At 49.3% G+C, this 16,501-nt stretch overlaps 1 protein-coding gene across 2 annotated transcripts; it reads left to right on the top strand.

Moving 5' to 3' along the window:
• The first annotated feature begins 1,780 nt into the window (after positions 1 to 1,780).
• dub (duboraya) lies at positions 1,781 to 16,200 on the top strand. 2 transcript variants are annotated; one of them, XM_079248242.1, is made up of 7 exons: positions 1,781 to 1,821; positions 7,434 to 7,514; positions 7,691 to 7,759; positions 9,117 to 9,188; positions 9,261 to 9,491; positions 11,477 to 11,992; positions 15,753 to 16,200. In XM_079248242.1, exons 1-7 carry the CDS (start codon positions 1,816 to 1,818, stop codon positions 15,762 to 15,764), a joined length of 987 nt encoding a protein of 328 aa, XP_079104368.1. In that variant the 5' UTR covers positions 1,781 to 1,815; the 3' UTR covers positions 15,765 to 16,200. The 2 variants fall into 2 exon arrangements, with proteins under 2 accessions (XP_079104368.1, XP_079104367.1); XM_079248241.1 differs by having other exon boundaries at positions 7,691 to 7,783.
• The last annotated feature ends 301 nt before the right edge of the window (positions 16,201 to 16,501 follow it).

The following is a 16,501-nucleotide window of genomic DNA, read 5'->3' as shown; positions in this document are numbered from 1 at the left end:
TTTCCATCAGATTACGGTTCCTTTCCATCAGACTACAGTTCCTTTCCGTCAGATTACGGTTCCTTTCCATCAGACTACAGTTCCTTTCCATCAGATTACGGTTCCTTTCCATCAGACTACAGTTCCTTTCCGTCAGATTACGGTTCCTTTCCATCAGACTACAGTTCCTTTCCGTCAGATTACAGTTCCTTTCTATCAGATTACAGTTCCTTTCCATCAGATTACGGTCCCTTTCCGTCAGATTACAGTCCCTTTCCGTCAGATTACAGTTCCTTTCCGTCAGATTACAGTCCCTTTCCTTCATATTACAGTTCCTTTCAGTCATATTACGGTCCCGTTCTATCAGATTACAGTTCCTTTCTATCAGATTACAGTTCCTTTCCATCAGATTACGATCCCTTTCCTTCATATTACGGTCCCTTTCAGTCAGATTACCGTCCCTTTCCGTCAAATTACTGGTTCTTTCCATAAGATTTCGGTCCCTTTCCGTCAGATTACAGTCCCTTTTCTAGAGTTCCTTTCTATCAGATTACAGTTCCTTTTCTGACAATGGGATTTTGCCGTAAAGCAGGAAGTTGCCGTAAAGTGGGATGTTGCCATAAAGTGGGTTGCTGCCGTACAGCGGGATGTTGCCGTAAAGCGGGATGTTACCGTAGAGCAGGATATTGCCATAAAGTGGGATGCTGCTGTAGAGCTGTATGTTGCCGTAGAGCTGGATGTTGCCGTAGAGCTGGATGTTGCCGTAAAGCGAGATGTTGTTGTAAAGCAAGATGCTGCCGTAGAGCGGAATGTTGCTGTAAAGTGGGATGTTGCCGTAAAGCTGGATGTTGCCATAAAGCGCGAAGTGGCCATAATACGGGATGCTGCTGTAGAGCTGTATGTTGCCGTAGAGCTGGATGTTGCCGTAGAGCTGGATGTTGCCGTAAAGCGAGATGTTGTTGTAAAGCAAGATGCTGCCGTAGAGCGGAATGTTGCTGTAAAGTGGGATGTTGCCGTAAAGCTGGATGTTGCCATAAAGCGCGAAGTGGCCATAATACGGGATGCTGCTGTAGAGCTGGATGTTGCCGTAAAGTGGGATGTTGCCATAAAGCGGAATGTTGCCGTAAAGCAGGATTTTGCCGTAAAGCAGGATGTTGCCGTAAAGCAGGATGTTGCCATAAAGCGGGATGTTGCTGTAAAGCGGGATACTACCATAAAGCAGGATGTTGCCGTAATGCGGGATGTTGCTGTAAAGCGGGATGTTGCCGTAAAGCGGGATGTTGCCGTAAAGCGGGATGCTGCCATAAAGCAGGATTTTGCCGTAAAGCGGGATATTGCCGTAAAGCGGGATGTTGCCATAAAGCGGGATGTTGCCGTAAAGTGGGATGCTGCCGTAAAGCATTATTAATTTACCTGATCCTTTATTTTACACTTTTTCTAAATTTATCTTTGTTTGTATTCATTTGGTTTTTATTTTATAATTGGAGCAAAATTCAGGCAGATTTTATTGCAGCTGGTATTCAGTCATATAACTCTTATTACTATCATCACATTCACATATTTTTAATTTGTTTTGTTTTTTAAACTTTGACTGTGAATCAATAAACTTTTTTCTTCATTCCTTCATTAAAGATTTTGTCTTCAAAGGCTTGTTCAGATGATGGAAGTTTAATCAGCACAAACATAACTGATTACGTGACAGAACATGAGCGCTCTCTCTCACCATCTGAGCAGAGGTCTCGCTCCCCGACGTGACTCTATTGCTATATTTAACCTACTCCCGCCCTCTTACACACATACTCGACATATTGAGGCGGCAGAAAGACGAAGAGCAGGATGGAGGTAAAACTTATTTCAGCTTGTGTGTTTTACTGCTGGATTAAAGTGGAACATCTGGATAAAATGGCTCCAGGTGTATATCTTTTCGATCTGCTCAGTTTCAGCTCAGTTTCAGCTCATACGTGAGGAATCTACTGGCTGAAGCAGCAGGAAGCTGAAACGCTTCACATTTCATCAACATATGAAGTCTGACGTGTCGTCAGTTCTTTTATTCCAGAAAGAATTAGTCAGATAAAACCTTAACTGGCGTGTTCTTCGTTTGTTTGTTTGTGTGAATTAAAAAAGACAACAATGCAGAGCCAACATGTCTGCCTCCAGTCTGAGTGCTGATAGTTTATTTGCAGATGGAGCACCTCAGGGCTCCATCTTCATCATGCTAACATTCTGCATTTAGCAGATTTCCTGGTGGACACACTTGGATCCATCTTTCTGAAAAGCACATGATAAAAGTAAAGGGCTTCCAGAGGAGACCTCAAACTTCTCAAACCTTATCAAGACTTATAGACCAACCCGTTTTCACTGCTTCCTGATGAACATGAGGTCTGCAGGACCACTTCCCCCCTTTTTCAGATCTACTTCACCAACAGCCTCCATATCTAAATCCTGCTGTGGTAGAAGCTTGGTAGAGTCCAGTTTCTATTGTCTTACATTAACTTCCTGGTTGCTTTAATTCTCCAGAATAACCTGGATGTGGATCACAGATTTCTGGCTTCTTCATGTCTGATTCTTCATGAACATTTTCTGATGTCATTCTGCTGTAAAAAAAAACACCAACCTTCAGGAGGAGATGTTGCCATGATGGAACCAGGTGTCTCCAGAACATTAATGTCCTCTGTGGACACTGATGTCCTCCACACCATCACAGATTCCCTGATAGCAGACATAGTCAGGTTTCAGGACAGCTTGTTTCAGGGACAGTTACGTTCAGATATGGTTAGGTTTTGGGACAATTAGGTTTTGAAATGATTAGGTTTAGGGACAATTAGTTCCAGGGAAAGTTAGGTGTTGGGACACTTAGGTTTTGACATGGTTAGGTTTAGGGACAGTTAGTTCCAGGGAAAGTTAGGTGTTGGGACACTTAGGTTTTGACATGGTTAGGTTTAGGGACAGTTAGTTCCAGGGAAAGTTAGGTGTTGGGACACTTAGGTTTTGACATGGTTAGGTTTAGGGACAGTTAGTTCCAGGGAAAGTTAGGTGTTGGGACACTTAGGTTTTGACATGGTTAGGTTTAGGGACAGTTAGTTCCAGGGAAAGTTAGGTGTTGGGACACTTAGGTTTTGACATGGTTAGGTTTAGGGACAGTTAGTTCCAGGGAAAGTTAGGTGTTGGGACACTTAGATTTTGACATGGTTAGGTTTAGGGACAGTTAGTTCCAGGGAAAGTTAGGTGTTGGGACACTTAGGTTTTGACATGGTTAGGTTTAGGGACAGTTAGTTCCAGGGAAAGTTAGGTGTTGGGACACTTAGGTTTTGACATGGTTAGGTTTAGGAACAGTTAGTTCCAGGGAAAGTTAGGTGTTGGGACACTTAGATTTTGACATGGTTAGGTTTAGGGACAGTTAGTTCCAGGGAAAGTTAGGTGTTGGGACACTTAGGTTTTGACATGGTTAGGTTTAGGGACAGTTAGTTCCAGGGAAAGTTAGGTGTTGGGACACTTAGGTTTTGACATGGTTAGGTTTAGGGACAGTTAGTTCCAGGGAAAGTTAGATGTTGGGACACTTAGGTTTTGACATGGTTAGGTTTAAGGACAGTTAGTTCCAGGGAAAGTTAGGTTCTGACATGGTTATGTTTTGGGACAGTTAGGTTTAGGGACAGTTACGTTCAGACATGGTTAGGTTTGGGGACTGTAAAAGTATAAAAGATGGTTGTATAAATCTGCATTAAGAGAGTAGCATAGATCTATTTCTATCAGCAGACTTTGAGTAATTTATTTTAGGTAATTTTGGCTTAATTGGTTAAATGAAGTGCAGTTCCACTTGCCACCATAAATAGACAATTTGGAACAGAAATAGCATGGGCTTGTTGCCTACTTAATACAATAAAAGAACATAATTACACACATCTGAACAGGTGTGTTTTCAGGCTCCTCTGCATGTTTTTGATTTAGGCTTACGGGTAGCCTATATAAAAAGAAATTAAACACTTTTCTAGCTCCATTTTCTATTAGTTTTTTATATTTCTTATGCTCTGTGTAAGAATAAGAACACTTTGATTGGATAAACATCAAATCTGCAGTTGCTAGGCAATGACAGACTGGAGGTCTTCCAGCTTGTCATTGCCTAGCTTAAAATGTGATGCATTTGCATCACATTTTAAGCTAGGCAATGACAAGCTGTGGACAGACTACATAGGACACTGAACTGGGACACCGCAGTGTCTCTGAATTAACATAAGGTGCCACGCTGTTACGAGTGTTTGTGTCATGTGACCAATTGTAGCCAATAAGAATTCAGGACCTCCTAAAGCTCGGAAACGAGACCAGGAGTAAACCTGGATCTGAGACCAGAAAGTGAAAATGGGTCCTCATTAGAGCCTAAAAACCTTGACAAGGATTCTGCTGTCACACAGAGATAGGAAGTGGTGTAACGGTTGTACTTCAGCTGCTCACTGTGTGTGTGTGTGTGTGTGTGTGCGTGTGTGTTTCATTATCTGTAGAATGTCAGCTATGCAAGACCTTAAACTGGAATGGACATGGATAAGTTTGATGTCAACAGCTGAGTGTGTGTGTGTGTGCGTGTGTGGTTAATGGCAGTGCAGTAGTATTCATCAGCTCGTCAATCTGATCAGACCAAATATTTTGTTTCTGTCTCTTTGCAAACTGACATTTGAAAGTGTTATTAACGTAAACATCTGCAGCTGTTTCTGCTTTCATGGAAATAAAAAGAAATTTTAGCTGCTCAATGTTCTATCATCAACTGACAGCTATAACATTAGCAGCTACTAGCTGCATCATCAGTAGCTAACAGCATCAACATTAGCATCTAAAAGCTGTATCATCACTGACGTGTTGACGTTGCGGTAACATATTGTGTCATTTCCTGTTTCCCTAGCGTGTATCACTGCGGATTGCTACGAGCCGTTAGCTCCTTTAACTTCTTTCTAACTTCTATCTATTGTTAACCAACCACTCACTTTAGCGCACAATATCTTCCCAAACCACTGTTCTATATATTGCATTTATTTTTGGGATCTTTGGCTTTCTGTTTACTGACTTAAACAGCTCAAGCACTCGGTTTTAGCATGGCTGCTAGCTCTCTTCCCACACCCCGGTCCCCTGCCTTTTCTTGCTCAGTGTGTCTGATGTTTAGCTACTCCTCCGCCTCCTTTAGTGATAACGGTAGGTGTATTAAGTGTAGCAGCTTGGCAGCCTTGGAGGCGAGGCTCTGTGAGTTAGAAGCCCAGCTCCGCACTCAGTTAGGGAAGCAGTTAGTCAGCAAGCCCCCATTAGCCAGTGCGGAGCTACCAGCCAGGGCAGCTAGCCCACCTAGCGGTCCCTCAGCAGTTCCCGCGCAGCCGGGAGCCGAGGCGGGCTGGACGACGGTCAGGCGGAAGCGTAGCCCCAAACCAAAACCCACTGGCCACCACGACCTGTTCACGTTTCTAACAGATTTTCCCCGCTCGGCGACACACCCGCTGAGGCAGAAACCCTGATTATAGGTAGTTCCATAGTCAGAAACGTGGCTCTAGAGACACCGGGGACCATAGTCAGATGCATTCCTGGGGCCAGAGCGGGCCACGTCGAATCGTATCTGAAACTGCTGACTAAGGCTAAACGTAAATACTGTAAGATTGTAATTCACGTCGGCGGTAACGACACCCGGTTACGCCAATCGGAGGTCACTAAAATTAATGTTGCTTCGGTGTGTAACTTTGCCAAGAGCATGTCGGACTCCGTAGTTTTCTCTGGTCCCTTGCCAAATTTAATCAGCGATGACATGTTTAGCCGCATGTCATCCTTCAACCGCTGGTTGTCTAGGTGGTGTCCCGATAACAACGTGGGTTTTATAGATAATTGGAGCGCTTTTTGGGGAAAGCCTGGTCTTATTAGGAGAGATGGCATCCATCCCACGTTGGATGGAGCCGCTCTCTTATCTAGCAATATGGACTCTTTTATTAGTCAGCTAAATTGACAACTCAGGGTTGGGACCAGGAGGCAGAATTGTAGTCCTACACACTTTTCTGCAGTTTCCCACCTGCCGCCGCCCACCCAAAACCCCATTCTGACCTTATACAACTTCCCAGCAGTAAGAATTAAACAACACAAAAACACTTCTGGGGTTAATCGTGAAAACCTCATAAAAATAAAAACAATGGATCTAATAAAATCTGAAAATAAGACAATAAAGTGTGGCCTATTGAATATTAGATCCCTCCCAAATAAGTCTTTATTAGTCAATGACTTGATAGGTGATCACCATATTGATTTATTCTGTCTTACGGAAACCTGGTTACAGCAAGAGGATTATGTTAGTATTAATGAAGCTACGCCAGCTAACTATTTAAACTTTCACATTCCTAGAACTACAGGCAGAGGAGGAGGTGTTGCAGCTATTTTTCAGTCAGAATTATTAATTAATCCTAAGCACAAAACTAACTATAAATCCTTTGAATTCCTGACATTAAATTTATCTCATCCAAAATGGAATTGAGAGAAACCGCTCCTTTTAGCATTAGTGTATCGCCCACCTGGACCTTACTCCGAGTTTCTGACCGAATTCTCTGATCTCTTGTCTGAGTTAGTGCTGACTACTGATAAGGTCATTGTACTAGGTGATTTTAATATTCATGTTGATGATGAAAATGATAGTTTAAACATTTCCTTTAGCTCTTTTCTAAACTCAATGGGTTTTCACAAAATGTCCATGGAGCCACTCACTCTCATGGTCACACTCTTGATCTTGTTCTAACATCTGGTATTGAGACTGATAAGCTCAAAGTATTTCCTCAAAACCCTGTCTTGTCCGATCACTTCTTATTAACCTTTGAATTCACTTTATTTGATTACTCACTGACCAAAAATAAATTCTACTATAGTAGATGTTTATCAGACAATGATATTACAAAATTTAAACAATCAATTGAATCAATTTTTTCACATCTACCATGTGTTAGCATGACTGAGAGTCCCCCTTTAAGCCTTACTCCTGCTCAGATTGATCAACATGCTGATACTATAACAGCTTCAATGCGTACAACCTTGGATAATGTTGCTCCCCTAAAGAAGAAGAAATTAGGTAAGATTATGAAGGCTCCCTGGTTTAATTCCCAGCTTCGAGCTCTAAAACAGGCGTTTGGAAAACAAATAATAAATAAATAAAGTTGAATTGAATTGAATTCATCAGATAACAGCTCCAATGTTAGCATCTAAAAGGTGTATCATCATCAACTAACAGCATTAACATTAGCAGCTAATGGCATTAACATCATCAGCTTACAATGACAATATTCCAAGCTAACACCTGTATCACCATCAGCAAACAGCATCAACATTAGCAGCTAAAAGCATTGATGTTAGCAGCTAACTGCTGTGACATAACCAGTTAGTTGCAGCTGTTTTTTTGCTAATTTCTTCTCATCTCTTTCACACTTGATGATCCATCTGCATGTATTCCTCAGGACGAGGCTCCGTCTTACCGCTCTGTGGCTGAACTCGCAGGACGATTCAAAGTCTCGGCTCCTCCACAGAAAAACGAGGCTGTAAGTTTATAACAAGCTAATTATTTTCCAGATGTTTGAAAACACAGATAATATGAAAAACATTGATGAGTGATGTAAATAATTTTGCCGCATCCAGAAGGTTCCACAGATTTTAGACACAGCTCCAGCTGACTCATCCCCAATGTCCATCATGTTGTTTTTGTCTTGTTGACCAGGACAAACCAGTGAGACGACGACCACCCCGAACTTTACAGCTTCCCAAAGGGAACATAGATGAGCAGGAGGTGAGAGGTCAACATGAGAGAATGGTATTGAAAACTACAGACATCATAACGTATTAGACATTTTACCTTTCAATTCAGCTTTGATTTACAAAACACCAGTTTACAAGTCATTTCACCTTTAAAGATCCTGTCCAGTTATAAATCGTACATATGATCCACATTAAAACCTCCATCGGGACCAGAACCGGGAAGGAAAACCTCCATCGGGACCAGAACCGGAAAGCAAAACCTCAATCGGGACCAGAACCGGAAAGCAAAACCTCAATCGGGACCAGAACCAGAAAGCAAAACCTCAATCGGGACCAGAACCGGAAAGCAAAACCTCAATCGGGACCAGAACCGGAAAGCAAAACCTCCATCGGGACCAGAACCGGAAAGCAAAACCTCCATCGGGACCAGAACCGGAAAGCAAAACCTCAATCGGGACCAGAACCGGGAAGGAAAACCTCCATCGGAACCAGAACCGGAAAGCAAAACCTCAATCGGGACCAGAACCGGAAAGCAAAACCTCAATCGGGACCAGAACCGGAAAGCAAAACCTCCATCGGGACCAGAACTGGGAAGGAAAACCTCCATCGGGACCAGAACCAGGAAGGAAAACCTCAATCGGGACCAGAACCGGGAAGGAAAACCTCCATCAGGACCAGAACCAGAAAGGAAAACCTCAATCGGGACCAGAACCGGAAAGGAAAACCTCAATCGGGACCAGAACCGGAAAGCAAAACCTCAATCGGGACCAGAACCGGAAAGCAAAACCTCAATCGGGACCAGAACCGGAAAGCAAAACCTCAATCGGGACCAGAACCGGAAAGCAAAACCTCAATCGGGACCAGAACCGGAAAGCAAAACCTCAATCGGGACCAGAACCGGAAAGCAAAACCTCCATCGGGACCAGAACTGGGAAGGAAAACCTCCATCGGGACCAGAACCAGGAAGGAAAACCTCCATCGGGACCAGAACCAGGAAGGAAAACCTCAATCGGGACCAGAACCGGGAAGGAAAACCTCCATCAGGACCAGAACCAGAAAGGAAAACCTCAATCGGGACCAGAACCGGAAAGGAAAACCTCAATCGGGACCAGAACCGGAAAGCAAAACCTCAATCGGGACCAGAACCGGAAAGCAAAACCTCAATCGGGACCAGAACCGGAAAGCAAAACCTCAATCGGGACCAGAACCGGAAAGGAAAACCTCAATCGGGACCAGAACCGGAAAGGAAAACCTCAATCGGGACCAGAACCAGAAAAGAAAACCTCCATCAGGACCAGAACCAGAGTTCTATGTTCAGGTTTTGAGTCCTGTGTGAAGCTTTATGTGAACGTCGACATTGAGTCGAGATCTGGTGTTCTGGGTTTCAGGATCCTGCAGGTGTCACCTCTCCTCAGCCTCCCAAAGCCAAGAGGAACTCTGCTCTGATCGAAAAGCTGCAGGTGAGTCCAGGTGTTTCCCATCCAACAGTGTGGGCGGAGCTCTGCATTCTGACATCACAATCTCTGTTTCAGGCTAACCTCACTCTCTCTCCGATGGGACCGCCTCTGAAGAGTCCGGGTCTCAGGGTGCTGCCTCTGGGTTTCACCCCACCTTCACCTGGCTCGCCACGGGTCACCACACCAACCTCCTCCTCCTCAGGGACTCCCACCAGCCCCGTCTCTGCCTCAGCAACAGAAGGCCCCGCCTCCTTTGAAGCGCCGCCCTCTTCTGTCGAGGGAAACATCCTGCCAAGCATCAACAAGGTGAGGATCCTGGAAGGCCTTTCCAGGAGTTTCTCCAGGTTCTTAAACTAAATTTACAGAAACAGTTTTCCAGGATCCTTGAAGGGTTTTTTGTTTTTTAAGCAATTTGTGATGCGAAGTTCTTTTTTGGTTGTTTCTGCCTTCTGTTCCTTTTCATTTCCAGACCTGTCAAAGTCCAGGTTCCGGGGAGGATCCGTCCCTACATCAGACCTGTCAAAGTCCAGGTTCCGGGGAGGATCCGTCCCTACATCAGACCTGTCAAAGTCCAGGTTCCGGGGAGGATCCGTCCCTACATCAGACCTGTCAAAGTCCAGGTTCCGGGGAGGATCCGTCCCTACATCAGACCTGTCAAAGTCCAGGTTCTGGGGAGGATCCGTCCCTACATCAGACCTGTCAAAGTCCAGGTTCCGGGGAGGATCCGTCCCTACATCAGACCTGTCAAAGTCCAGGTTCCGGGGAGGATCCGTCCCTACATCAGACCTGTCAAAGTCCAGGTTCTGGGGAGGATCCGTCCCTACATCAGACCTGTCAAAGTCCAGGTTCTGGGGAGGATCCGTCCCTAAATCAGACCTGTCAAAGTCCAGGTTCCGGGAAGGATCCGTCCCTACATCAGACCTGTCAAAGTCCAGGTTCCGGGGAGGATCCGTCCCTACATCAGACCTGTCAAAGTCCAGGTTCCGGGAAGGATCCGTCCCTACATCAGACCTGTCAAAGTCCAGGTTCCGGGGAGGATCCGTCCCTACATCAGACCTGTCAAAGTCCAGGTTCTGGGGAGGATCCGTCCCTACATCAGACCTGTCAAAGTCCAGGTTCTGGGGAGGATCCGTCCCTACATCAGACCTGTCAAAGTCCAGGTTCTGGGGAGGATCCGTCCCTACATCAGACCTGTCAAAGTCCAGGTTCTGGGGAGGATCCGTCCCTAAATCAGACCTGTCAAAGTCCAGGTTCCGGGAAGGATCCGTCCCTACATCAGACCTGTCAAAGTCCAGGTTCCGGGGAGGATCCGTCCCTACATCAGACCTGTCAAAGTCCAGGTTCCGGGAAGGATCCGTCCCTACATCAGACCTGTCAAAGTCCAGGTTCCGGGGAGGATCCGTCCCTACATCAGACCTGTCAAAGTCCAGGTTCCGGGGAGGATCCGTCCCTACATCAGACCTGTCAAAGTCCAGGTTCCGGGAAGGATCCGTCCCTACATCAGACCTGTCAAAGTCCAGGTTCCGGGGAGGATCCGTCCCTACATCAGACCTGTCAAAGTCCAGGTTCTGGGGAGGATCCGTCCCTACATCAGACCTGTCAAAGTCCAGGTTCTGGGGAGGATCCGTCCCTACATCAGACCTGTCAAAGTCCAGGTTCTGGGGAGGATCCGTCCCTACATCAGACCTGTCAAAGTCCAGGTTCTGGGGAGGATCCGTCCCTACATCAGACCTGTCAAAGTCCAGGTTCCGGGGAGGATCCGTCCCTACATCAGACCTGTCAAAGTCCAGGTTCTGGGGAGGATCCGTCCCTACATCAGACCTGTCAAAGTCCAGGTTCCGGGGAGGATCCGTCCCTACATCAGACCTGTCAAAGTCCAGGTTCTGGGGAGGACCTGCCAGTCTCCCAGTTCGGACCTTAGAATTGAACTGGCCTTTGCTCAGTCGTTTACAGGTGGAGAGACTCTTTCAGTCCAGGCCAATCAAGAGGCTGGATTTCCACCTTCGCCCTCTAGACGCCGGTGTTGCTGCATGACGACATTCGGGGGGTTTGATCAGATTTACTCCATGTCATGTGAAAGATGGTGGAACGTCCTCGGTTAATGTGAAATCCAGCATCGTCATGTCTCCTCTCTAAGATCTCTCCAGCCAGTAAAAGTCAAAGTGATGTGGACTCATGTCCTGCTCCATCTTGTTCTTTTCAATCCAGAACTAGTTTTATGGTCCAGGATGTGATGGAAACACGTGTATGAGATCACCTGTGTGTCTCTGCTCTCATTGGTCCATCTCCAGAGCCGAGCTCGAGTGTCCATCCGCCGCCGCCCTCCATCCCGCAAACACAGGAAGTCCAGCAGTGGAGACGATGTGGGTGGAGACATGGTTGGTGTTTCCTCCAGGAGGAAGGCAGGAGGAGGTGAGGAAGAGGAAGGAGAAGATGTGTTCCAGAAGGAAAGCCAAACCGAAGCTTCAAGTCCTCCAGAAAGAGATGAAACCCATGAAGGAGTAAAGTCAAGATGCAGCTGTGATGAAGAGGAGGGAGATGCATCTTCATCACATGTGAGGGAGGATGAGGAGGGAGATGCATCTTCATCACATGTGAGGGAGGATGAGGAGGGAGATGCATCTTCATCACATGTGAGGGAGGATGAGGAGGGAGATGCATCTTCATCACATGTGAGGGAGGATGAGGAGGGAGATGCATCTTCATCACATGTGAGGGAGGATGAGGAGGATCCAACACAGTTCGACAAACAAAAAGACTCGGCTGATGAAGGGATGAAAGACGAAGAAGAAAAGGAGAAAAACCAGGTATGTAAACAACAAACAGCTCAGAGACCCAAAGTCTGCAGGGAACCGGGTCTGCAGAGACCCAAAGTCTGCAGGGAACCGGGTCTGCAGAGACCCAAAGTCTGCAGGGAACCGGGTCTGCAGGGAACCGGGTCTGCAGGGAACCGGGTCTGCAGAGACCCAAAGTCTGCAGGGAACCGGGTCTGCAGGGAACCGGGTCTGCAGGGAACCGGGTCTGCAGAGACCCAAAGTCTGCAGGGAACCGGGTCTGCAGGGAACCGGGTCTGCAGGGAACCAGGTCTGCAGAGACCCAAAGTCTGCAGGGAACCGGGTCTGCAGAGACCCACAGTTTGCAGGGAACCGGGTCTGCAGGGAACCGGGTCTGCAGAGACCCAAAGTCTGCAGGGAACCGGGTCTGCAGAGACCCAAAGTCTGCAGGGAACCGGGTCTGCAGGGAACCGGGTCTGCAGGGAACCGGGTCTGCAGAGACCCAAAGTCTGCAGGGAACCAGGTCTGCAGAGACCCAAAGTCTGCAGGGAACCGGGTCTGCAGAGACCCACAGTTTGCAGGGAACCGGGTCTGCAGGGAACCGGGTCTGCAGAGACCCACAGTTTGCAGGGAACCGGGTCTGCAGGGAACCGGGTCTGCAGAGACCCAAAGTTTGCAGGGAACCGGGTCTGCAGGGAACCGAGTCTGCAGAGACCCACAGTTTGCAGGGAACCGGGTCTGCAGGGAACCGGGTCTGCAGAGACCCACAGTTTGCAGGGAACCGGGTCTGCAGGGAACCGGGTCTGCAGAGACCCACAGTTTGCAGGGAACCGGGTCTGCAGGGAACCGAGTCTGCAGAGACCCACAGTTTGCAGGGAACCGGGTCTGCAGGGAACCGGGTCTGCAGAGACCCAAAGTCTGCAGGGAACCGGGTCTGCAGGGAACCGGGTCTGCAGAGACCCAAAGTCTGCAGGGAACCGGGTCTGCAGGGAACCGGGTCTGCAGAGACCCAAAGTCTGCAGGGAACCGGGTCTGCAGGGAACCGGGTCTGCAGAGACCCAAAGTCTGCAGGGAACCGGGTCTGCAGAGACCAAAAGTCTGCAGGGAACCGGGTCTGCAGGGAACCGGGTCTGCAGAGACCCAAAGTCTGCAGGGAACCGGGTCTGCAGAGACCCAAAGTCTGCAGGGAACCGGGTCTGCAGGGAACCGGGTCTGCACAGACCCAAAGTCTGCAGGGAACCGGGTCTGCAGGGAACCGGGTCTGCAGAGACCCAAAGTCTGCAGGGAACCGGGTCTGCAGGGAACCGGGTCTGCAGGGAACCGGGTCTGCACAGACCCACAGTTTGCAGGGAACCGGGTCTGCAGGGAACCGGGTCTGCAGAGACCCAAAGTCTGCAGGGAACCGGGTCTGCAGGGAACCGGTTCTGCAGAGACCCAAAGTCTGCAGGGAACCGGTTCTGCAGAGACCCAAAGTCTGCAGGGAACCGGTTCTGCAGAGACCCAAAGTCTGCAGGGAACCGGGTCTGCAGGGAACCGGGTCTGCAGAGACCCAAAGTCTGCAGGGAACCAGGTCTGCAGGGAACCGGGTCTGCAGAGACCCAAAGTCTGCAGGGAACCAGGTCTGTAGAGAACCGGGTCTGCAGAGACCCAAAGTCTGCAGGGAACCAAAGTCTGCAGGGAACCGGGTCTGCAGGGAACCGGGTCTGCAGGGAACCGGGTCTGCAGGGAACCGGGTCTGCAGAGACCCAAAGTCTGCAGGGAACCGGGTCTGCAGAGACCCAAAGTCTGCAGGGAACCAGGTCTGCAGGGAACCGGGTCTGCAGAGACCCAAAGTCTGCAGGGAACCGGGTCTGCAGAGACCCAAAGTCTGCAGGGAACCAGGTCTGTAGAGAACCGGGTCTGCAGAGACCCAAAGTCTGCAGGGAACCAAAGTCTGCAGGGAACCGGGTCTGCAGGGAACCGGGTCTGCAGGGAACCGGGTCTGCAGAGACCCAAAGTCTGCAGGGAACCGGGTCTGCAGAGACCCAAAGTCTGCAGGGAACCAGGTCTGCAGGGAACCGGGTCTGCAGAGACCCAAAGTCTGCAGGGAACCAGGTCTGCAGGGAACCGGGTCTGCAGAGACCCAAAGTCCTCAGGGAACCGGGTCTGCAGGGAACAGGGTCTGCAGAGACCCAAAGTCTGCAGGGAACCGGGTCTGCAGAGACCCAAAGTCTGCAGGGAACCAAAGTCTGCAGGGAACCGGGTCTGCAGAGACCCAAAGTCTGCAGGGAACCAGGTCTGCAGAGACCCAAAGTCTGCAGGGAACCAGGTCTGCAGGGAACCGGGTCTGCAGAGACCCAATGTCTGCAGGGAACCGGGTCTGCAAGGAACCGGGTCTGCAGAGACCCAAAGTCTGCAGGGAACCGGGTCTGCAGGGAACCGGGTCTGCAGAGACCCAAAGTCTGCAGGGAACCGGGTCTGCAGGGAACCGGGTCTGCAGAGACCCAAAGTCTGCAGGGAACCGGGTCTGCAGGGAACCGGGTCTGCAGAGACCCAAAGTTTGTAGGGAACCGGGTCTGCAGGGAACCGGGTCTGCAGAGACCCAAAGTCTGCAGGGAACCGGGTCTGCAGGGAACCGGGTCTGCAGAGACCCAAAGTCTGCAGGGAACCGGGTCTGCAGAGACCCAAAGTCTGCAGGGAACCGGGTCTGCAGGGAACCGGGTCTGCAGAGACCCAAAGTCTGCAGGGAACCGGGTCTGCAGAGACCCAAAGTCTGCAGGGAACCGGGTCTGCAGGGAACCGGGTCTGCAGAGACCCAAAGTCTGCAGGGAACCGGGTCTGCAGGGAACCGGGTCTGCAGTGACCCAAAGTCTGCAGGGAACCGGGTCTGCAGGGAACCGGGTCTGCAGAGACCCAAAGTCTGCAGGGAACCAGGTCTGCAGGGAACCGGGTCTGCAGAGACCCAAAGTCTGCAGGGAACCAGGTCTGCAGGGAACCGGGTCTGCAGAGACCCACAGTCTGCAGGGAACCGGGTCTGCAGGGAACAGGGTCTGCAGAGACCCAAAGTCTGCAGGGAACCGGGTCTGCAGGGAACAGGGTCTGCAGAGACCCAAAGTCTGCAGGGAACCGGGTCTGCAGAGACCCAAAGTCTGCAGGGAACCGGGTCTGCAGGGAACCGGGTCTGCAGAGACCCAAAGTCTGCAGGGAACCGGGTCTGCAGGGAACAGGGTCTGCAGAGACCCAAAGTCTGCAGGGAACCGGGTCTGCAGAGACCCAAAGTCTGCAGGGAACAGGGTCTGCAGAGACCCAAAGTCTGCAGGGAACCGGGTCTGCAGGGAACCGGGTCTGCAGAGACCCAAAGTCTGCAGGGAACCGGGTCTGCAGAGACCCAAAGTCTGCAGGGAACCGGGTCTGCAGGGAACCGGGTCTGCAGAGACCCAAAGTCTGCAGGGAACCGGGTCTGCAGGGAACAGGGTCTGCAGAGACCCAAAGTCTGCAGGGAACCGGGTCTGCAGAGACCCAAAGTCTGCAGGGAACAGGGTCTGCAGAGACCCAAAGTCTGCAGGGAACCGGGTCTGCAGGGAACCGGGTCTGCAGAGACCCAAAGTCTGCAGGGAACCGGGTCTGCACAGACCCAAAGTCTGCAGGGAACCGGGTCTGCACAGACCCAAAGTCTGCAGGGAACCGGGTCTGCAGGGAACCGGGTCTGCAGGGAACCGGGTCTGCAGGGAACCTTGGACTGAAACTCTTCTGTGAGCTCAGTTTGTTTTTAAACATCATTGAATTTATGTCACATCTGATGTTTCCTCCTCAGCCTTCATCCTGATGAAGAGCAACCGAGGATGATGATGATGATGATGAGACACCCTGCAGCCACGGGGTCTGTGATTACAGCTGTGGACACTGAGGAGACAAATGTCTGAGAAACTGTGAGCAGAAGGTTGTTGCCATGACGACGTTGTGAAGAAACTTCCAGCTTCAACTGAGGAAGATGAAGACTTCGTACTCTGGTTTAAACCAGTTTTATCCTGAACTGATGTCAACAGTTTGATCCTTTTATGAAGATGACAGTGATGATGATGATAGTGATGACTGTGAGAAACAAGCTGAATCTTATTTTTTATCCAGATTTGTCGTATTTCTACAGTTCCGTTTCCAGAAGACTGAAAATAAAGATAAATCTTTTCATGATTTTATTTGAAATTTGTTTTCACTCAAAACCTGTTTAACTGTGAAAGAAAATTATCTAATAAAAATGTTTAACTCTTTAATGTCTGAATTTATTTACAATAAAGAACGATATATATACAGAATATCCAGCAGCCTAAGCAGGGAAGCCCAGACTTCCCTCTCCCCAGCCACATTTGCCAACTCTGCGGGGGGGATCCCGAGGCGTTCCCAGGCCAGCCGAGAGATATAATCCCTCCAGCGTGTCCTGGGTCTTCCCCGGGGTCTCCTCCCAGAGGGACGTGCCTGGAACACCTCACCAGGGAGGTCCAGGAGGCATCCTGACCAGATGCCCGAGCCACCTCAACTGGTTCCTCTCAATGCGGAGGAGCAGCG

Source organism: Telmatherina bonti (assembly GCF_933228915.1).
Source record: "Telmatherina bonti genome assembly, chromosome: 10".
NCBI lineage: Eukaryota > Metazoa > Chordata > Actinopteri > Atheriniformes > Telmatherinidae > Telmatherina > Telmatherina bonti.
This window is presented reverse-complemented; position numbering and strand designations above follow the sequence as displayed.

Coding starts and splice junctions, on each gene's coding strand:
- dub (XM_079248241.1), top strand. Junction 7,784..9,116: donor GAGGTCAACATGAGAGAATG/GTATTGAAAACT, acceptor TCTGGGTTTCAG/GATCCTGCAGGTGTCACCTC. Junction 9,492..11,476: donor TCCTGCCAAGCATCAACAAG/GTGAGGATCCTG, acceptor GTCCATCTCCAG/AGCCGAGCTCGAGTGTCCAT.